The following is a 24,327-nucleotide window of genomic DNA, read 5'->3' on the forward strand; positions in this document are numbered from 1 at the left end:
CCTAAGCTGCTAGATCCAGATGAGTCTTTCGTTCAGCTCCGCTGGGATTCAACCCCGCCGCAAGGAATTCAAACAGCATTTGATTATGTTGGCGGACGGTCCACCAGTTACTGACTGCATACCCAATCTGAAGACATTGCTGCAACATATGGGGCGCTGTTTGTAACATGCTATATGTTGTGAAAGAGATGGATGTCGTGGCATGAAATGCATATTTTTCTATAGCATGCTATAAACCATGCCCCAAATAGTATAGCATGTTACAATACAAACAATGCCCGAATAATTATAGCATGTTAAAAATGGCGCTGCCATAGCCATCTCTAGGCCTCTGAATGAGAGACTGCATAGCATTGAAAAAGTTAAAGGGCATTTCATAAATCCCCTTCAACCCATTGGGAGTTAGTCTCGCAGCACTAAGCCGATACATACCTAACCTCTCGCTCCCCTCGGCCCTTGAGAGCCAATTTGTTATTAGAGGGTCAAGACAGGTTTTTTTCATGTTTACTCTTCCTGTCCCTATCTGTACCTTGGCCTCATGAATGCATAAACCCCATTTAATGTGCTTCCTTTTTGTTCACCCACTATAGGAGGAAACATGGAATTACATATAGATTATCTATGGCTGCAAATCTAGCAGCTGTGTTCCTCTCCAATCTAAATATCTATCTCTTCATCCCTCCCTCCTTCCCTTCCTTGATCTTTCCCTCCCTCCAGTGTGTCCAAGCAGCACGCGGTCATCCCCAGTCAGGTGTTTGAGCTGGAGGACGGCAGCAGCAGCTACAAGGACTTTGCCATGACCCGGAACAACCGCTTCAGCAGCGTGGGCCAGGCGTCCAAGAACATCATCCAGCCGCCCGCCGCTGTGCTGCACTTCTACAATGTCCCGCCCTGCATCACTGAGGACGAGCTGCAGAGGGTGGGTGTGGAGGGGAGGGAAGGGGGGAAGGGGTGGCTGTTTAGGCTGGAATGGTGACTGATGTCTTGGAAGGTGGGAGGTGGGGGTAAGGAGAGGTTGAACCCTTTCTATAGTGGAATTAAAAGTTTGGATGATCCTGATAATGGGTAGCAGGAGACACCTGCCTATAGGGTAGAGAAGACACAAGCAAGTGGGGAGATAGTTCTTAACATTTTAATAAACAGTCATTCAAATCTTTGCAATATGTCAAGTTATTTGGCACCAGACAGACAATAGCCCAGTGGCCCTCCAAGACCAGGTTTGAATAACACTGGCCTGTAGAAGCCTATTTCTTGTCCAGTGTTGAGATTCATATCATAACATCGCCATCTAGTGGATAATATATACAACACACTGAATGAAGCAATGTTGACGCAATAGCTGAACCTTTTCTGTTGTGTGCTTTATGTTTAGTTATGTACAGAGCATGATGTTCCCGGTTTCATCAAGTTCAAAGTCTTTGATGCAAAACGTAAGTGCTCATTTCATTCATTATGTTGGACTAAATGGACATTATATAACATGAGTCAATTCAGTAGAGGTACTAGTCATAGACATTCAGCTCTGTTTCTAAATAATGTGTCAGCAACAGCTAGGCACCTAGATTATAAATGTAATTAATAACAAATAATATAAATAGATAAATATTATTATACTATGACTGATATGAATAGACCATTATGAATGATTTTCCTATAAATGTTTCTAAATGCTTTCAAAATGCTTTCCCACTCCCTTCTAGCCAGCTCCAAAACTATCTCAGGCTTATTCGAATTTGACAACAAGACACATGCTGTGGAGGTTCTAACAGTCCTCAACCACCACCAGATCAGAATTCCAAGTAAGTACTGTGTCCTGCTCCAGAGAGAATGACATCAGAATGCTTGCTTCAATAACAGAAAAAAAAGAGCGAGAGATGATGAGAGAATGATAGAAAGAGAATGGGTCACAAGGCAGAAGTCTGGATTCAAACCTATGCCAACACCATGTGTGCCAGAGCCCTAGAAAACCTCTAGAAAACCCATGCCACCTCCTCTTTCTCTTTTAAGTGACATCTTCGAGACATTTAACATGGTTCTGACTGCAACTATCCACCCCAAAAATAAATAATAAGGTTGATGTCCGCGCCCCCCGCAAAAATCTAATTAGCATAATACACATTTCCCCATCAAAATCCGTCAGTTTAAGCTAGAGCGATATCAGTTTTTTTGCATTGCATGCATCTCAATCCACCGCGTCCGCCTATGTCGCACTTCCGCATCTGCAGTGAAAGGTGACAGAGCTAGAGCGGTGTTTGTCAGAACATGAGACATCCCAAAAATCTGTCTTCTCACAAAATGTACATGTCAGTTTTTGCACTAGGATGCCCACAGGCCTCACAATACTCGTCTGAAGGTCCCCGGTACCAGTTGAAAAAATTTATGGAAGAGTACCACAAGGCGAGACCCAGATGCAGACACAGGAGGCAGATGGTTGGAGTCTTAGATGTTTATTGATCCAAAAAGGAGTAGGCAAGAGAATGGTCATGGACAGGCAAAAGGTCAAAACCAGTTCAGAGTCCAGGAGGTACAGAGTGGCAGGCAGGCTCGAGGTCAAGGCAGGCAGAATGGTCAGGTAGGCGGGTACAGAGTCCAGAACAGGCCAGGGTCAAAACCGGGAGGACTAGAAAAAAGAGAATAGAAAAGGCAGGCGCTGGGGGAAAACACACTGGTTGACTTGGACATACAAGACGAACTGGCACAGAGAGACAGGAAACACAGGGATAAATACACTGGCACAGAGAGACAGGAAACACAGTGATAAATACACTGGCACAGAGAGACAGGGTACACAGGGATACATACACTGGCACAGAGAGACAGGAAACACAGGGATAAATACACTGGGGAAAACAAGCAACACTTGGAGGGGGTGGAGACAATAACGAGGACAGGTGAAACAGATCAGGGTGTGACAAGTACTGTATATGGAGACTGTTTAATGCCAAAAATATGGGGTTAAATACATGTCAAAATAAAAATAAATATTTCCTGATATTTCTTATATCTTTCAGATGTAGGAGAGACATTTTAGAAAAAGCGTTATTTTTAAATTTTTGGGGTGTCTGTTGTTCCATGTAGTGGATCTGTTAATAAATACGTTTGAATGGGCATTATGGCCCAAAATAGTTTTCATCAAATATATATAGAAATATTTATTTGGGATTCTTCAAGGGGTCATAAAATACTAAATCAATAGCTAAACGATTCTTGGCATGACCTTCTTAAAACGAATACATATAGCTTAGTAGAACCCCCCCCCCCCCCCCAGTTTAGACAGGGCTTAAACTTTTTAGTGCCAAAAATAAGAGGTTAAATAAAAAAATGTTTTTTTATATATATATATATATATATATATATATATATATATATATATATATATATATATATATATATATATATATATAAAAACGTTTCCTGATCTCTCTTATATCTCTCAGATATAGGAGAAACATCAGAACAAACATCCTTTTGATATTTTGTTGGGACGATCTGTTGTTTCGTGTAGTGAATCTGTTATTCAATGCGTTTTTATGGTCTAATAGCAGTAAGGCCTCAAAAAACAATTAGACATGAAGGGGTCTTAAAATCATAAATCAAATAGCTAAATGATCCTTGGTATGACAATTCCATATAACTTAGCTTAGTGGGACTGTAGCATGGAGTAAAGCTAGGTAGTAATGCTAGCTTGTGCATGTCATTAAGAGGTGCTTATCTTCACTCCATGCGACAGGCTGCATTACACTTCTTTTGAAGGGTTTCCCTAATAAATCTCCAACAGTCGTACTGTAGGTTGGTGGAAATTAGACTGAGTAATAAACTGCATTTATCAATCGGACTCCATTATTATGTGAATAAATGCAATAGACTTTCTAGAGGATCTAGCACGATGGTGAATCATTGCATCACCGACTCAGTATGACTATAAAGAACATGTGTCTATCTTGCACCGTTATGCAATTACTAAGAGGCTAGATACAAATAGCTAGTCCTCGCGACCGATGTTCTAGCATTCATTTATTGGGGCAAACAGCTCAGGGATGTCAAGTTGGTACCCAAGCATGTGCTATGTGTTTAGTGTAATTAACAACGATCAAATGAAAGGCAAATAGTCAATCAAATAATTACTCTGTAAAACGAGGAATGCATTTACTCAATTCAACTAATACAATGTATTAGTCATGAAATAATTGACACTCAAACATTACAGTGTACATGAAATACATGATACATTACAGAATGACACAGAGTAAATGATTATCACCAATAGGCTAAGACTTAACGTGGTTACACATGTCGTCAGTTCAGAATAATCTCTAAGAGAAAAAAAACTATGTGTGTCTGATACACATAGGAGCTTGGTAGCAAGTTCTCAAAGTTTGAGCGAATTCACTCCCCTCTTAACCAAATTCAAGCGGGAACGTACCCCAACCTGAATTAACACTTCTTAACACTTTGCTAGTGAAAACAAAAGGTAGGAACAACACACCCTGATTCTTATTTAATCAACTCTAATCAATGTTAATGTTATGACCGTTAAACAGGAATGTGCCTGATAACCCATCAACCCAATATAAAAAAATGTGTCTCTTTTTTTTAATTGAACCATTATTTAACAAGGCTATTATTTAACAGTTAAGAACAAGTTCTTACTTACAATGACGGCCTACCCCGGCCAAACCCTAACCCGGACGACGCTGGGCCAATTGTGCGCCGCCCTATTGGACTCCTAATCACAGCCGGTTGTGATACAGCCTGGAATCAAACCAGGGTCTGTAGTGACACCTCTAGCACTGAGATGCAGTGCCTTTAGACCTCTGCGCCACTCGGGAGCCGTCCAGTTACTTTAAAAATACAGAAAACATCAAATGCAATAAGACTTATCAAAATGGGCAGCTCTTTATGAGCTCTTGAAACAAACCAAACACTACAATTTAATTCACACAGTAACAGTTGTCACTCCTCTCCTGGTATCAGTGACCCCAGGACGTCTGTGGAAACGTTTCATCCTGGAGATTGCCACGGTGAAGGTGTGGCTCTCTCTTGTGAGATGCAAATATACATCCGGACAATGCCAGATAGAATCAACATGCCAGGCTAGCCGCTAGACACGTCTTCCTCACTGGCCTTCATCGTTCACATTTGTTCACTTTCTCTATTTATCGACTACAATACAAGTTAAATACATTTTTGTTTTATTCTTCCCAAAAGCCAATTGACAAAACAAAAATGGAACCCCCCCCCCCACCCCCAAACACCTCCATTATGTGCTTTCATTATTTGTTTTTGTGGCAGAGGAGGAACATTGGAGGAGAAAGCTTTGTTTTCTCTAATAATAATGGCTTTCATACAGAGAGCCTCACGCCATAGTCTCTTTGTGGGTGGCAGGCCTAAGGTCCCAGTTAGCTGAAAAAAGTCTGAATACAGAATATAAGGAGTAACCCCTTGAGGCAACACAACACACACACAAACACTCACTCCATCATTTGCTCACTCACACATAATATTCAAATACATTTATACTGTCTCTGCACACCCGCACACCTACTCACATGCAAGCTGCTGCTACTCTGTTTATATTATATCCTGTTGCCTAGTCACCTTACCCCTATACATATCTACCTCTATCACTCCAGTATCCCTGCACATGTAAATATGGTATTGGAACTTACTTTTTAAATATTTCCTGTATATAGTATGCTTCATTGTACTTGTGCATGTGACATTAAAACTTGATTCTTGAAACATGATCCTGACTAGTAAATACCAGGCATTCAGTTGAAATGTTGATACATAAAGAGACATGACATATTATAAGCATTATTATAAGACATTATAAAGGCTTTGTGAATGCTTATAACAAGTAGTAAACAATGATATCTGCAGGCTACCTCCCCTATGATCTAGGAAATCTATGGAACAAATGTTGCTACCAAGTGTTTATCAAAGTTAGCCAGATAACTCATTGATCATGTCTCTTTAAAAAAACACTCTGTAACACTTAATAAGTTGTCCTTTTATATGGAGTGAATCTTTCAGAATCTTTCGCTGGCTAACTTACTGCCTCTGCTTCATGAAATATCCCACCAGGGCATTGCTCAAACTGACTCTAGTGTCAACACATGATTATTTAGAGCAAAAGTTCATACACACACACCTGGGCAAGTGAGGGTGATTGAATCATACCGAGAAATGTCAAGGCCCGGAGCTGTCCTGATATACACACGCACACCCACACAGAAGGACTAACACACACGCACGCACGCACGCACGCGCACACACACACACACACACACACACACACACACACACACACACACACACACACACACACCCCCCTCAAAGCAAATGTATAGAGTTAAAAATGTGTGCAAGTCATGTATTTTTTACCCTCTCCTCATCCCTTCTTCCTATTCTGTATTTCCATCTGCAGATGGTTCCAACCCTTACACCCTCAAGCTTTGCTTCTCCACTTCCTCACACCTCTGAGACCTGGAAAACCAAGATGGCCGCCGCACTAGTTTGCCATCAACAAGGGGAGAAGCGGACAGGGGAGAAAGGAAGAGCACCCAACAAAGGAGAACAAAAGAAACGACGCAAGGGTGGTTAGTCAATACACTTTTTCGGACCTGAGAATGGAAAGGCGGGGTGTTAAAAACACTCAAGATCATTTCTCCCCCTCATATGAACTATTTGAATGGATTATTTTTTATATTTTTTCCTTTATTTACAAAAACTATTTGAAGGAGCTGCAAGTGGTTGGGCTGACAGTTGTAAGTGACAGAGGGAGAGGAAAGCCCAACTATGCATCCTGGCAGGGCTGCTTACTCTGCACTACAATTGATTTGACATTTCCTGTGCTGACTTGACGAGGGCCGAATTTGTGTGACCTATTTTAGTGGTCAAAAGACAGTGGCCTACGTTACGTTTTAATTCCTAAGCTGATGTCGATGGCCAGTGGCCAGTTTTATAACTTGCAGACGATTCCCAAAGTTGGACCATGAGAACTGTATACCCAGTTTTTCCCCTATATTAGTTTCTTCCTTAGGCGGGATGCAAAAGCCCTCGAAGCAACATCTAGGGCAGCTGGGATAAAAATTACAAATTGAAGCCAATGGAGGGCAAATCATTTTAGGCGCTGGAGGGCTGCTCTAGCTAGGGGAAACACTGGTGGAAACTAGTGGAAATGTGTGTGCCTAACTCTGCAATATAGAGATTACTCAGTGTTTGTAAATGAACAACCAGTCCATATTATAGTGTACATATATGTGTATAGCAGTTGAGTGGGTGTCCGGGTGCTATGTTAATAAGAGCAGTTCCTTATGGAAAAAACACAATTTTACATGTGAATTGTTCCAAGAAAACACATGTGAAATCATATGATTTTCCACATGTGAAATCATGTGTTTTTTCTGTAATGGGTGTTTCTACATTTTCTCTGTCGATGGTCCTCTTCTTTGGAGGACCATTTGAATTCAAACTAAAATGAACACTTGAGACTTGTGTCAGAAGTCGGTGTCAGCTTACACTCTGATGGTCAACAGCAACCCGCCATGTCGGTCCCTGGATCTAGGATTGGGAAACACTGAATCAGAGGGGTGAAATACTCAGCCACTACGACACGTCTGTCTTCTCTCAAGACGCCATTTTTTGAAGAGTAAATTTGCTTTTCCCAAACTGTGTTTCAAGAATCCCAAACACTGAAGGTCCATGCGGGTTGGATGTATTTATTGTTCCCAGTTATACTGTGTCTCCATGTTTGTACTTGGCACACCACTAACACGTCTGAAGAATTCACTGTGAGCATGTGCAGAAATTAAAACATTTGCCAGTCGATACACAAGAAGGTCATTTTATTCCCATTCCAATAGGTGCTTATCCAATTAGAATACTATTATATACCCAGTTCCGGTAACACTTTGCAATAAGGTTACCTTTAAGGAGTAATAGTTTATTTAATATTGAATCACACTTTTATAGAACATTATATCACTACTAAATGCCATTTGAACAATGAGAACAGTGAGTCTTTTTGAGATTTCTGTTGCTTTGTCATGTTTCATCATACAGAGAGTGAAATTCATCAGTTTAGCAAGGTCAAGATAGGACTGTCAGTTCCTGATTAGAATTTGGTGTCCTGACATCTGGGCCACAGGGTTATGGAAAACACTTTTACACTTCAGACTGCTTTAATTTATGTGTAAGCAATTAAGCAGGCAAATCATATTATGATTACAAGCAAAATTATTTTAGGATATAGTCGTCGTCGATATTGCATCTATCGCATCTTGGCATCCGGCTGGTCCTCGCAGTGAAAAGGTTTGCAAAGCATCTTGCTTGAAAAAGCAATTGCCAAACTATCTGTCAAACTATACCGTACATTCGGAAAGTATTCAAACACTTTTTACTTTTTACACATTTTGATAACGTTACAGCCTTATTCTAAAATTTATTAAATATTTGTTTTTCCTCATCAATCTACACAAAAAAACAGGTTTTTAGAAATCTATTAAAAATAGAAAACTGAAATATCACATTTACATAAGTATTCAGACCCTTTACTCAGTACTTTGTTGAAGCACCTTTGTCAGTGATTACAGCCTTGAGTCTTCTTGGGTATGACGCTACAAGCTTAAAACACCTGTATTTGGGGAGTTTCTCCCATTATTTTCTGCAGATCCTCTCAATCTCTGTCAGGTTGGATGGGGAGCATCGCTGCACAACTATTTTCACTCCAGAGATGTTCGATCGGGTTCAAGTCCGGGCTCTTGCTGGGCCACTCAAGAACATTCAGAGACTAGTCCCGAAGCCACTCATGTGTTGTATTGGCTGTCTGCTTAGGGTTGTTGTCCTGTTGTAAGGTCAACCTTTGCCCCAGTCTGAGGTCCTGAGCGCTCTGGAGCAGGTTCTCATCAAGCATCTCACTGTACTTTGCTCCGTTCATCTTTCCCTCAATCCTGACTACGGTAGTCTCCCAGTCCCTGCCGCTGAAAAACATCCCGGTTCCAGGTTTCAGGTTTCCTCCAGACGTGACACTTGGCATTCAGGACAAAGAGTTCAATCTTGTTTTCATCAGACCAGAGAACCTGGTTTCTCATGGATCTGGAAGTCATTTAGGTGCCTTTTGGCAAACTCCAAGCGAACTGTCATGTGCCTTTTACTGAGGAGTGGCTTCTCTTCTGGCTGGTGGAGTGCTGCAGAGATGGTTGTCCTTCTGGAATGTTCTCCCATCTCCACAGAGGAACTCTGGAGTTCTGTCAGAGTGACCATTGGGTTCTTGGTCAACTCCCTGACCAAGGACCTTCTCCCCCGATTGGTCAGCTCTAGGGCTTGGTGGTTCCAAACTTCTTCCATTTAAGAATGATGGAATCCACTGTGTTCTTGGCGTCCTTCAATGCTGTAGAAGTTTTTGGGGACGCTTCCCCAGATCTGTGTCTTGACACACACCTGCCTTGGAGCTCTACAGACATTCCTTCGACCTCGTGGCTTGGTTTTTGCTCTGACATATACTGTCAACTGTGGGACCTTATATAGACAGGTGCGTGCCTTTCCAAATCATGTCCAATCAATTGAATTTACCACATGTGGGCTCCAATAAAGTCTCAAGGAGAATCAATGGAAACTGGATGCACCTGAGCTCAATTTGGAGTCTCATAACTAAGGGTCTGAATACTTATGTAAATAAGGTATGCCTGTTTTTTATTTTGAATACATTTGCAAAAATGTCCAAAAAACAGTTTTTGCTTTGTCATTATGGGGCATTGTGTGTAGATTGAAACATTTCTGTAATCAATTTTAGAGTAAGTCTATAACGTAACACAATTTGAAAAAAGGGAAGGGGTCTGAATATTTTCTGAATACGCTGTAGCTCTGAGTTACATTATCCAGAACAGTGATTTCCAGACATTTCCTTGAGTTCCCCCAGTTCCATTCATTTGATCTATTCCTGTACGAGCACACCTGATTCAACTGATCAACTAATTATAACGCTCGTCGTTGGAATGAGGTGAGGACCAAAGCGCAGCGTGGTAAGTGTTCATCATTATATTTATTAAACAGAGAACACTAAACAAAATAACAAAGGAGAATGAAACTAAACAGTTCTGTAAGGTGACATACACATAACAGAAAACAATCACCCACACCACACAGGTGGGAAAAAGCTACCTAAGTATGATTCTCAATCAGAGACAACAAACGACACCTGCCTCTGCTTGAGAACCATACCAGGCCAAACACAAAACCACAACATAGAAAAAAGAACATAGACTACCCACCCAACTCACACCCTGACCATACTAAAACAAAGACATAACAAAATAACTAAGGTCAGAACGTGACTACCGGCAGCACCTGAGTGAAGGGCGATTCCGGCAGCTCCTGACTGACGGGCGGCTCTGGCAGCTCCTGACTGACGGACGGCTCTGGCAGCTCCTGACTGACGGGCGGCTCTGGCAACTCAGGACAGACGGCAGCTCTGGCAGCTCAGGACAGATGGGAGACTCTGGCAGCGCTGGACAGGCGGGAGCACCTGGAGGAAGGAGACTGAGAGACAGCCTGTTGCGTGGGGCTGCCACCGGAGGCACCCGGATAGACCGGACCGAGGAGACGCACTGGAGACCAGATGCGCTGAGCCAGCTTCATGGCACCTGGCATGATGCCCACTCTAGCCCGGCTGATACGAGGCGCTGCGATGTAACGCACCGGGCTATGCCTCTGCACCGGGGACACCGTGCGCCTCACGGCATAACACGGTGCCTGCCCGGTCCACCTCTCTCCCCCAATAATTTCTTGGGGCTGCCTCTCGTCCCAGCCGCACTGCCGTGCTGCCTCCTCATACCACCACCGCTCAGCTTTCGCTGCCTCCAGCTCTGCCTTGGGGCAGCGATATTCCACAGCCTGTGCCCAGGGTCCTTCTCCGTCCAGAATCTCCTCCCATGTCCATGAGTCCAGAGATTTCTGCTGCTGCCCGATACCACGCTGCTTGGTCCTTGGTTGGTGGGTGATTCTGTACTAACGGAATCCTCAACCTCTGGGTGAGTCCGCTATCTATAAAGTTCCCAGCTGCGCCTGAATCGACTAGCGCCTTATGCTGGAGAGAAGGATAAAATTTGGGGAAACAAATTAATAAAAACATGTGACCAACGGGAAGCTCTGGGTGAGTGTGGTGCTGACTCACCTGGGTGACCGAGAAGTGTTCTGCCTACCCTCTCGACTCCCAGATGGACTCCTCCAGCACCGACTGGAAGTGTGCCCTCTCCGGCCGCAGCTGGTCCAGGAGGAGCCTCCTCCTCCGGTCCCCCTCGATGCGGCCTCCCTTAACTCCATAGGTATGGGAGCGGGAGGGCCAGGAGGTGGAACAGACAGGACCCTTTCAGAACGTCCGCGAGCAGCCAGCAGATTGTCCAGCCTGATCGACAGGTCTATGAGCTCATCCAGGGTGAGCGTGGTGTCCCAACAAGCCAGCTCTAGAGACCATCCGTCTGTATCTCTGCTCTGTATTCAACTATAACCACGGGGACCCATGGTAGTGGCTCCTGCCCGGCTGCCCCTCTGGTCTTGGGATCTTGAGGAGATGTGCGTGGGGTAAACACAGCTGTGTCCCGAAAAGACCAAACCCACTCTGCATGTCTGTGTGCTTCAGTGATGCATGAAAAGCAACCGTCTGGCCTCCCTTATTACCCTCTCTTCTCTTTTTCACACTTCCCTGGCTATAGCAATCCCTGTTTTCTCACCAGGGTCATATTCACTAGGCACAAATGGAAGCCATCAGACTGAAATCCGATGCAACACATTTAGCTATATTTTGCACTAATGTATATGACCAAGCTGTGGGAGCCTGAGATTGGAAGATCTATCTCTAAATGAACCTCAACCAAATATTGTCGTTGACAGCACTAGGCCTTTGTACATTTCTAAAATTCTAAAGGCCTAGTGCTAAAAATTTGTTTTTTTACACTTGCCCTGGCACTAGGAAGCTAGCAGCAGTCATGGGGAGCAGGTCGATTCACATTCCAGTGCTGGTTTTTGAGTTATATCCTGGGCTCCCCCCACGGCGTTGAGAGAGTAGCCTAGCTAGCCTATAGTGTGAGTAACCTAAACGGGCTACTAATGTGGCGTGACTTTGTAGGCTATGACCCCTTTGAAATTTAAAGATGTACTCAATGTACTCTTAGAGAGCAGAGAGAAGATGAGGAGTGAGAATAATTACTCTTCTTATTTTTTATTTTACCTTTATTTAACCAGGTAGACCAGTTGAGAACAAGTTCTCATTTACAACTGCAACCTGGCCAAGTTAAAGCAAAGCAGTGAGACAAAAACAACAACACAGAGTTGGGATGGGATAAAGTGCAGTCAATAACACAATAGAAAATCTGTATACAGTGTGTGCAAATTAAGTAAGGAGGTAAGGCAAAATAAATAGGCGGGCGGGTGTGGGCAGTGATAGGTTGAAGAGCATGCATTTAGTTTTACCAGCATTTAAGAGCAGTTGGAGGCCACGGAAGGAGTGTTGTATGACATCAAAGCTCGTTTGGAGGTTTGTTAACACAGTGTCCAAAGAAGGGCCAGATGTATACAGTGTGGTGTTGTCTGCGTAGAGGTGGATCAAAGAATCACCCTCAGCAAGAGCGACATCATTGATATATACAGAGAAAAGAGTCAGCCCGAGAATTGAACCCTGTGGCACCCACATAGAGACTGCCAGAGGTCCAGACAACAGGCCATCCGATTTGACACACTGACCTCTATCAGTTTGGTTATCACATCATGCGTTATTAGTTTGGATGTCTTCACTATTATTCTGCTATGTAGGAAATAGTAAAAAAATAAAGAAAACCCCTCAAATGAGTAGGTGTGTCCAAACTTTTGACTGGTACTGTATATTTTTCATTAGTACACTTTTGACACAGTCCAACACAGTCCAACATGTCATCATTCAAGTTTTTAAGATATTACTTCCATCTTACTGGACACAGTTTTTTAAAACATTTAATCCATACCAAAATAATTGTGTGTTGTCTAAATCCTGATCCCCCAATAAATTCACTTCCCCCGATATTTTGGACACAGAAATAAAAATATTTTGTCCACATGTCATGAGATTATACGACAGCCAAGCCAACACCTTACACCAAGAGGTCCAAACCTGAAAGAGGTTGCAAGGTTTTCGGTTAAGGTCGTTACATTACCCCCATTCTTTCGGGAGCGCGTGTTCATACGCTCCTCTATAACAAGTTCCTCATCTGCAGGGAAACTCAGGTCGCTGGTGTAAAAGGTAAACACCCTATGTTTTGCGCCGACAGGGTTAACCCACTTGGTGGGGATTGTAAACGTGGATCATATAGCAAGGATCGCTACGATTTCTAGAATATATAAAGACATTGTCAACCTTACCTTAAACATGGATTCTTCTTATTTTACACCCTATTGGCTTCTGCTAGTTTTTGTCAGCCCTTTGAACAGTCAGCTTAATCTTCACTGGCCGGAGGCAAAAACGCACCTGTGTCGTGACGTGACTATCTTTAATGTGATGACTTCTATTTATCAAATAATGACCTACAACATTGAATTATTACTCGATTAAATTAGCCATGTAACAATTAACTCATTTGGAATTTGGGGCACCACTGGAAGAGTTGTTTACAGAGTTACTATCTCCCGACTTAAACTCTAAAGATGATCTAAATATCTCTTACATCAATAACAGTCCATTATTAATTATTACCTCATCTGTTTCATTCCGAACGTCGCATAATTGTTGGGTATCTGCATGAACCCTAACCTAAGTGATGAAGTGATGAAGGCCAGCCTCCTGGAGTCGCCTCTTCACTGTTGACGTTGAGACTGGTGTTTTGCAGGTACAATTGAATAAAGTTGCCAGTTGAGGACTTGTGATGTTTCTGTTTCTCAAACTAGACACTCTAATGTACTTGTCATGTGAGTTGTGCACCAGGGCCTCCCACTCCTCTTTCTATTCTTGTTAGAGCCAGTTTGCGCTGTTCTGTGAAGGGAGTAGTACACAACGTTGTACAAGATCTTCAGTTTCTTGGCAATTTCTCGCATGGAATAGCCTTCATTTCTCAGAACAAAAATTTATTCTGGCCATTTTGAGCCTGGAATCCAACCCACAAATGCTGATGCTCCAGATACTCAACTAGTCTAAAGAAAGCCCGTTTTATTGCTTCTTTAATCAGAACAACAGTTTTCAGCTGTGCTAACATAATTACAAAAGGGTTTTCTAATGATCAATTGGCCTTTTAAAATTATAAACTTGGATTTTTATTTTTTTATTTCACCTTTATTTAAACAGGTAGGCTAGTTGAGAACAAGTTCTCATTTGCAACTGGGACCTGGCCAAGATAAAGCGTAGCAATTCGACACTTACAACAACACAGAGTTACACATGGAATAAACAAAACATACAGTAGAACAAAAGAAAACAAAAAGTCTATATACAGTGAGTGCAAATGAGGTAAGTTAAGGAAATAAATAGGCCATGGTGGCGAAGTAATTACAATATAGCAATTAAACACTGGAATGGTAGATTGGCAGAAGATGAATGTGCAGGTAGAGATACTGAGGTGCAAAGGAACAAAATAAATACCAGTATGGGGATGAGGTAGGTAGATAGATGGGCTGTTTACAGATAGGCTAAGTACAGGTGCAGTGATCTGTAAACTGCTCTGACAGAGATGTGAGTCTCCAGCTTCAGAGATTTTTGCAATTCGTTCCAGTCATGGGCAGCAGAGAACTGGAAGGAAAGACGACCAAAGGAGGAATTGTCTTTGGGGGTGACCAGTGATATATACCTGCTGGAGCGCATGCTACGAGTGGGTGCTGTTATGGTGACCAGTGAGCTGAGATAAGGCGGGGCTTTACCTAGCAGAGACTTGTAGATAACCTGTAGCCAGTGAGGGTCAAGGGAAGACAGGTCTGGCCAAGGACTATATCTATTCCTAGTTCTACATTTTTTGAGAGGGGCATGCTTATTTAAGATGGTGAGGAAGGCACTTTTAAAGAATAGCCAGGCATCATCTACTGACGGGATGAGGTCAATGTCATTCCAGGATACCCCGGGCCAGGTCGATTAGAAAGGCCTGCTCGCAGAAGTGTTTCAGGGCGCGTTTGACAGTGATGAGGGGTGGTCGTTTGGTCGCAGACCCATTACGGATGCAGGCAATGAGGCAGTGATCGCTGAGATCTTGATTGAAAACAGCAGAGGTGTATTTGGAGGGCGAATTAGTTAGGATGACATCTATGAGGGTGCCCGTGTTTACTGATTTGGGGTTGTACCTGGTAGGTTCATTGATAATTTGTGTGAGATTGAGGGCATCATGCTTAGGATGGCCGGGGTGTTAAGCATGTCCCAGTTTAGGTCACCTAGTAGCACGAGCTCAGAAGATAGATGGGGGGCAATCAGTTCACATATAGTATCGAGGGCACAGCTGGGGGCAGAGGGTCTATCGCAAGCGGCAACAGTGAGACTTGTTTCTGGAAAGGTGAATTTTTTGAAGTAGAAGCTAAAATTGTTTGGGTACAGACTTAGAAAGTAATACAGAACTCTGCAGGCTATCTTTGCAGTAGATTGCAACACCGCCCCCTTTGGCAGTTCTATCTTGGCGGAAAACGTTATAGTTAGCAATGGAGATTTCAGGGTTTTTGGTGGTTTTCCTAAGCCAGGATTCAGACACGGCTAAGACATCTGGGTTGGCAGAGTGTGCTAAAGCAGTGAGTAAAACAAACTTAGGGAGTAGGCTTCTAACTTTAACATGCATGAAACCAAAGCTTTTACGTTTACAGAAGTCAACAAATGAGAGCACCTGGGAGTGGAGCTAGGCACTGCAGGACCTGGATTAACCTCCACATCACCAGAGGAACAGAGGAGAAGTAGGATAAGGGTACTGCTAAAGACTATACGAACTGGCCGTCTAGCACGTTCAGAACAGAGAGTAAAAGGAGCAGGTTTCTGGGCACGATAGCATAGATTCAAGGCATAGTGTACAGACAAAGGTAAGGTAGGATGTGAGTACATTGGGGGTAAACCTAGGCATTGACTAATGAAGAGAGAGATATAGTCTCTAGAGATGTTTAAACCAGGTGATGTCATCGCATATGTAGGAGGTGGAACAACATGGTTGGTTAAGGCATATTGAGCAGGGCTAGAGGCTCTACACTGAAATAAGACAGTAATCACTAACCAGGAAAGTAAAGGACAAGGCATATTGATATTAGAGAGAGGCATGCGTAGCCAAGTGAACATATGGGTCCAGTGAGTGGTTGGGCTGGCTGGGGACACGGCGATTCAGACAGTTAGCAGGCTAACAAGCTAACAGTTAGTAGGCCGGAGCTAAACAAGCTAGCAGCTAGTAGACCAGGGCAGGTTAGCAGTTAGCAGACCGGGTTAGCAAGCAAGCAGTTAGCATGGGCTAGCAGTCAGTAGACCAGGGCAAGCTAGCAGTTAGTAGACCGGATTAGCAAGCAAGCAGTTAGCAAGGGCTAGCAGTTAGCAGTCTGGGCAGACAAGCTTGCAGTTAGCAGACCAGGGCCCTGCAGTTTAGTAGTTAGCAGACCGGGTTAGCAAGCAGCAGATAGCAGGGGCTAGAAAGTTAGCCTTGGGGGGGGGGGGGGGGGGGGTACGTCACGATGGGGGTAAGTCTGTTTTTGCCTCTTCGTGCGGTGACGTCGATAGACCAGTCTTGGAATTAGTAGGGTTCCAAGTAGCTCTAGGTAGCTAGCAGGACGATATTGTAGCCCAGGAGTATGCTTCGGTGGTAGCACAGGAGCCCTGGCCGGGCTAGCTTCATGCTAAATTGGTGCTTGCTCTGGGATGGAAACGCATCCTGGATTGCGGTTAGCTAGTTGTGAAGATCCAGATGAAAATGTTCAGTTTGCGGTAGGAATCCGGGGATAAAAATAACAGGTCCGTTATGCTCTGGTTAGAGTCACGTTGTTCGAACTGGCGAGAGCTTTCCGAGCTGAAGGTTAGCTGATGACCGCTGGCAATGGTTTGCTGACTGATATCTGGTAGTTAGCTGGCTAGCTTCAGTTGAGGGATTCCAGATCCAAAGTAAATATAAATACTTTAGGAAAAAAATTTGATCCACGCCACATTGGGTGAGCCGGGTTGCAGGAGAGTATTTAGATGATGAGGTTTAGCAAAATATTTTAAAGGATATGCGACGAAAAATATGTAAAACGATATATACAAGGGACACGACAGGACAAGGACGTCTGACTGCTACGCCATCTTGGTAGCCATCTTGGTAGCTAACACAACGTGCCATTGGAACACAGGAGTGACGGTTGCTGATAATGGGCCTCAGAAATTCCATAAACAATCTGCAGTTTCCAGCTACAATAGTCATGTACAACAATAACAATGTCTACACTGTATTTCTGATCATGTTGTTGTTATTTTAATGGACAAAAAATTTGCTTTTCTTTCAAAAACAAGGACATTTCTAAGTGACCCCAAACTTTTGAACGGTAGTGTATATTGGGAGTAGTGCCTTTTCTTAGCCTACATTGTGTTATATGTGCAAAAGTAGTATCGCACAACTCAATGAAACCTTCACTCTTGTGCAGACATTTAGAAACAAAACATGCCAATTTGAAAAATAAGCCACGGGAGATTTTTGAGCAAGAATTAAGACGACTTTCGAGTAGTAAAACATGTATAAAAGCAACAGATACCATTACTAAGAAGGGGCTAGAAGCATCTTATATGGTGAGCTACCGAGTGGCTAGGACAGGCAAGCCCAATACTATTGTGGAGGACTTAATTCTTCCTGCTGCCACAGATATGGCTGGGACAATGCTAGGGGAGAAGGCCAAAAAAACAATACAGACACTCTCTCCATCAAACGTCACTGTTTCACGATGCATCAGTGACATGGCAGGAGATGTTTTGAAACAATTACTGCTTCGCATACAAGCCAGTCAATTCCATGCATTACAGTAGGATGAGTCAACAGACGTGGCACAGGCCTGGCACAGCTCCTGGTATATGTCCGTTACGTTTTTGGGGGGTCAATTAAGGAAGACATCCTCTTCCGCAAACTACTGGAAACCAGGACAACAGGAGATGATATTTTTAACGTACTGGATAGCTTTGTGACATCAAATGGACTTTGGTGGTCAAGATGTGTTGGTATCTGTACTGATGACGCAAAAGCCATGACAGGGAGACATAGTGGAGTGGTAACGTGCGTGCAAACAGTTGCTCCCGACGCCACTTGGGTACACTGCAGCATCCACCGAGAGGCTATTGCTCCCAAGGGAATGCCTGACAGCTTGAAAGATGCTTTGGACACAGTGAAAATGGTTAACTTTGTGCATGCACTCTTCCGACACACTGGCTTCCGGGTTAAGGGGGCAGTGTCAAAAAGCGGTGCGGCTTGGCAGGGTCGTGTTTCGGAGGACGCATGGCTCTCGACCTTCACCTCTCTCGAGTCTGTACGGGAGTTGCAGTGATGGGACAAGACTGTAACTACCTATTGGATATCATGAAAAAGGGGTAAAAAGTACAACAATATATGATTATGATTTATTTTCAGGGTCGTGGTCATTAGGCACCAAGCAGAAGACAATGGACTGAAACAGGCAGGGAATAGCTGATGAGCACATCCCTGATGTATTTTATCTTTGAGTCCCCCCCTCCCCCGCTTCAGGCAGTGGAGCAAGGACATTAATACTTGGGGTAAAACATACTCCTCTGACCTACTTCAGCCTACCCCAGGATAACTCGTACCTGTCTTGTGATCAGAGTGTTATCAGGCCATATCTCAACCCTGTTAAATGGCAGCATGCAGATTCGAAGCAGTCTTCTATGTCCTGCCAATGCCACTGTAAATAAATAAACATGTGTCTTCACTGCAATGGAGAACGACTTCCCCTTCTTATTGAAGCCACGGAAGTGCAAGGCCGACCGTGGTACTGTAGGGATTGTTAGCAGATAACAGGATCCTCATTATAGTGAATTTTTTTAAGACAGTCATGGTACAATATTTACCAATATTTGCTTCTGATACACCAGATGTATGTCCTTGAACCAATTATTTAAAAATAACACAGAAGAAGTTAATTTATAGTATATATAGTTGCTAATAGCAGGCTGCAGTACCCCAGTCGGCCTTCTACTTGAGTTACTCAATGACAAGGGGCAACACTGAGCTAACCTGCAACTTCACTTCCTGGAGTAGCTCAAACTACGCATGTTATGTCTACATGAGACGTCATCTTAATCGACTTCATTTGGCTTCAGTGCGGAATTTACTTTTCACATTGGAATGAATGGTGTCGTGCGATTGATGGCTTTGTCCATTCATATATACAGTCATCCCTTCACTAGGATGCTATTTGAATGTTTTCGGGACAGTTTCTCAGACACAGATTAAGCCTAGTCCAAGACTAAAAAGCATTGTCAAATGAGAATCTCCATTGAAATAGCCATTTAGTCCAGGACGAAGCTTAACCGGTGTCTGGGAAACCGCCCATAATGTATAATAAATGCCATATAGCCTGTTACGTTCCCCGGTTTCTGTGTTGTGGTTTTGTTTGTATGTGTGTGTTTCAGGATGGATTCCTGAAATTCTCCCCTAAGCAGCTGATTGGTCTGCCACATCAATAATTGGAGCTGACCTCGCCCTCTCGTCAGAGGATACAGCTTTATCCCATTAGACTCCTTCTCCAGCTACATAAGCCAGTGTTCTGTTGCTCAGAGGGGAGATGATGAGTGTGTCCTGTGTTGGTTGTTGTTGAGAGCTGAGGGTTATATCATATGTTGGTTGTTTCTCAGAAAGAGATTTGGTATGTACTATGTTAGTTGTTGCTGAGAGAGCTGATGGTTATGTTCTGTGAAAGTTTGTTGCTCAAACTAGAGCTTACTTGATGTCCTGTGTTTCTCAAGTTTTTTTGTGTGAATTTGTTTGTAATATTCTGTTTCATTTGTTCCCAGGGGGGAAGGGAAGGCACCTAGGGAGTGCTTAGGCAAGAGGCCCACGGGAGTACATAACCCGTAGTATTTACTGTCTATACACACTAGGTAAGACCTGGGCGGACCCCCCTGTATTTTGGTTAGCGCACCAGGTGGTGCTAAGTTAGGTAAGTAGTGGGTAGCAGGTAAGGTAGGAGAGGGGGCTTAGACATTTACTTTCTTTGGTTCTGTTCAGCCCCTTTTCCCCAAATTTACCATGTGAAGGAAGCAATAAATTCCCAGTAAATGGTAAATTCTCTGCCTTGTCATCCTTACTCGCACCTACAGTCCATACCTCTTTCACTCCACGGGGAGTTGAGTCCCTCTTCCTAGAGGCGTACGTAACATAGCCACACTTTACCCAATTCAATGTACAGTGAGCCATAGGAGTTGGCTCTTCAGCACAAACAGCAACTTGTGCTGATATTGGATCAGATCTCCCTTGTCCATGTAGTCTTATTATTTATAATCTAAAATGCAAAACTGATCCTAAATCAAAGCTCCTACTCTGAGACGCTTGTTTCATACCACCCCAGGCTCGTAGGCTGAGAAAAGGGGCTTAAAAAATTGTACTAAGGTTTGAAGGCTGTACACCATGTCCCTGGAACTCTAACACCATGTCTTAGTTTTACACAGGTCCCTGCAGAGTTTTGCAGTATTGCTTAACGAGCTAAGACCAGAGCCTCAGCCAGCTCTGAGGTCATTAGCCAAGCAAGATCAATAGGGAGCTATTGAAAATAAAAAATATATAACAGCAGGGAAAGTGTGGCACTCCATGTTGCCCTCATCACTTCAGCAGACCTGTGTGCATTCCAAATGTCACCCTGTTCCCTGCATAGTGCACTATTTTTGACCATAGACCTATGAACCCTGGTCAAAACTAGTGAAAAGGGTGCCATTTGGGACACAATGTTGGTATTGATCTCTTACCGGTCCGCTGTATATCACTCTCCTAATGAACTCACCCATGTACCAAAGGTCACAGATAAATACTAGGCCATGAGGACTACATTTTACATCCCCAGTCCATGTGACCAATCCTCTCGGAGGAAGACGGAAGATGTCTCTGTTATTGTGATAAATTGTGTTGGACTTCAGAGACAGGAGTCCAGAAAAAGTATGTTTGGCTGGCTGTAGTGTTTTAAACTTTAAAGGGTGTTCCACTTGTCTGAAGTCTTATCCCTGATGCAGATATATTTCACTTACTTAGGTATTTGATAATATTGTGTTTTGTCAGAATCATAGTATGACACTATGTATACTACAATATGTGCACTATAATCACACTATAATCACACTATGATGATACCCTATTCATTCTGAAAATATGTCTGAACCAGTGTTCACCCTAATCCAATTCATATGACAAAAATTATATTATGTTATATAACAACAAAATTAAACTGACCAAAATTAACAAACTTTTCATAAATCTAATCAAATATAATATACAGCAAATTACAGTAATCACAGACATGTTGTTGCAAATGATTGTCTAATAATGATGAGAATGGTTTCAAATATACAGCTACATACGTTTTGTGAATAATACTGCTATACATAAATGTTATCTACCCAGATTCATACAGCTGGGCAGTTTAATGCCTCAGAATGTGTAAATCAACTGTAATTTCATGAGATTAGATTTGATTAGTCACGTGCACAGGGTCGCAGATTTAGTTGCAAGGTACAGGGAAATTCTTAAGCTCAGAGCTCTATGTGAATGAAACAATAAAGAAAAATATATATAAATACATATTTACAATTGTAACAATGATAAATGTCCATTGGGGTGGGGGCAAGATAAATGTCTGTTACTATTAGTAATAGCTGTAACATGAAAGTGGTGGCCATTAGAATGGTTCCCCCAGGTCTAATCGATTCTCCCTGTCCATAAATTTTATCTCAATGGCGTTTGAGGCCTCTGTTAGTAAGCCTTTGTGTGCTTGCCTTGGTGTGTGTGTGTGTGTGTGTGTGTGTGTGTGTGTGTGTGTGTGTGTGTGTGTGTGTGTGTGTGTGTGTGTGTGTGTGTGTGTGTGTGTGTGTGTGCGTGCGTGCGTGTTAGTCCTTCTGTGTGGGTGTGCGTGTGTATATCAGGACAGCTCCGGGCCTTGACATTTCTCGGTATGATTCAATCACCCTCACTTGCCCAGGTCAGGCTCCTATCACATGACATGGGCACAGGGCCTCCTAGCGCCCCAGGCCACTCAGAGACAGGAAAACATGTGAACCGAGTCAGCACTGTGTGAAATGGCTTTCATTACAGTTCAAATCTGTATTTCCACCACAGAATGGCCTGTGAAAACACCCTGTTCCTGGGTATGTTCCCTAGTCCAAGGAGGAAACTGACATCGGCGAAGTTCAACCAGAGGGCACTGATGCTAGTTTTTTTGCTTTGGACACATAATGTGATGTTACTGATGTGTTCCAAGGGTAGGATGATGATCACTGATTGGTGTTTATTGACAGTTGTGTTGCCGTGTAATCTTTGGGTGCAATGTTGAACTTGTTTATGACCATATATGGGCTTACAGTGCATTTTGTTACATTACAGCCTTATTCTTAAATGAATGGAGAAAAAAAATGTCCTCATCAATCTACACACAATAATCCATAATGACAAAGCAAAAACAGGCTTTTTGAAATGTATGCTAATTTGTAAAAAATAAAAACCTGAAATATCACATTTACATAAGTATTCAGACCCTTACTCAGTACTTTGTTGAAGTACCTTTGGAAGCGATTACAGCTTTGAGTCTCCTTGGGTGTGACGCTACAAGCTTGGCACACCTGTATTTAGGGAGTTTCTCCCATTCTTTTCTGCAGATCCTCTCAAGCTCTGTCAGGTTGGATGGGGAGCGTCGCTGCTCAGATATTTTGAGGTCTCTCGCTCGGGTTCAGGTCCGGGCTCTGGTTGGTCCACTCAAGGACAATGTGACTTGTCCCAAAACAACTCCTGCGTTGTCTTGGCTGTGTGCTTAGGGTTGTTGTCATATTGGAAGGTGAACCTCCGCCGCAGACTGAGGTCCTGAGCGCTCTGGAGCAGGTTTTCATCAAAGATCTCTCTGTACTTTGCTCCGTTCATCTTTCCCTTGACACTGACGAGTCTCCCAGTTCCTGCCTCTGAAAAACATCCCCACAGCATGGTTTTGGCCAGGTGATGAGCGGTGCCTAGTTTCCTCCAGACGTGACCCTTGGCCTTCTCCCATCTCCACAGAGGAACTCTGGAGCTCTGTCAGAGTGACCATCGGGTTCTTGGTCGGGCACCAGCAACTCCTGTGGCGGGCCGAGCACAGTGCGCGCTAACCACGGTGTTTCCTCCGACACATTGGAGCGGCTGGCTTCCGGGTTGGATGCGCGCTGTGTTAAGAAGCAGTGCGGCTTGGTTGGGTTGTATATCGGAGGATGCATGACTTTCAACCTTCGTCTCTCCCGAGCCCGTATGGGAGTTGTAGCGATGAGACAAGATAGTAGCTACTAAAAAACAATTGGATACCATGAAATTGGGGAGAAAAAGGGGTAAAAAAAAAAAGAATGATGGAGGTCACTGCAGATATTTTTTGGTACCCTTCCCAAGATCGGTTTCTCGACACCTTCCTGTCTCGGAGCTCTACGGACAATTCCCTCGACCTCATGACTTTTTTGGTCTGACATGCACTGTCAACTGTGGGACCTTATATAGACAGGTGTGTACCTTTCCAAATCATGTCCAATCAATTGAATGTACCACAGGTGGACTCCAATCAAGTTGGAGAAACATCTCAAGGATGATCAATTGAAACAGGACGCACCTAAGCTCAATTTCGAGTCTCATAGCAAAGGGTCTAAATACTTACATAAGTTAGGTATTTCTGTTTTTTTTTTTCCTTCACATTTGCACAACATGATGCTGCCACCCCCGTGCTTCACGGTTGGGATGGTGTTCTTCGGCTTGCAAGCATCCCCCTTTTTCCTCCAAACATAACGATGGTCATTATGGTCAAACAGTTCTATTTTTGTTTCATCAGACCAGAGGACATTTCTCCAAAAAGTAGGATCTTTGTCCCCCTGTTCAATTGTAAACTGTAGTCTGGCTTTTTTTAATGGCAGTTTTGGATATAACCTGAAAGGCCGCTCTTCCTTGCTGAGCGGCCTTTCAGGTTATGTCGATATAGGACTCGTTTTACTGTGGATGTAGATAATTTTGTACCTGTTTCCTCCAGCATCTTCACAAGGTCCTTTGCTGTTGTTCTGGGATTGATTTGCACTTTTCACACCAAAGTACGTTCATCTCTAGGAGACAGAACGCGTCTCCTTCCTGAGTGGTATGATGGCTGCGTGGTTCCATGGTGTTTATACTTGCGTACTATTGTTTG

General features: G+C 43.3%; 1 protein-coding gene across 1 annotated transcript in view; it reads left to right on the plus strand.

Moving 5' to 3' along the window:
• The window catches only part of LOC110486081 (heterogeneous nuclear ribonucleoprotein L-like), a 61,536-nt gene extending 54,033 nt beyond the window's left edge, over positions 1–7,503 (plus strand). The window contains exons 10-13 of the mRNA XM_021557422.2: positions 718–919; positions 1,373–1,430; positions 1,701–1,799; positions 6,431–7,503. Coding sequence (XP_021413097.1) covers positions 718–919; positions 1,373–1,430; positions 1,701–1,799; positions 6,431–6,486 — 415 coding nt within the window. The 3' untranslated portion in view covers positions 6,487–7,503. The remainder of the gene's footprint in view (positions 1–717; positions 920–1,372; positions 1,431–1,700; positions 1,800–6,430) is intronic.
• Positions 7,504–24,327: the final 16,824 nt, after the last annotated feature.

Source organism: Oncorhynchus mykiss, chromosome 13 (genome assembly GCF_013265735.2).
Source record: "Oncorhynchus mykiss isolate Arlee chromosome 13, USDA_OmykA_1.1, whole genome shotgun sequence".
NCBI classification, from domain to species: Eukaryota; Metazoa; Chordata; class Actinopteri; order Salmoniformes; family Salmonidae; genus Oncorhynchus; species Oncorhynchus mykiss.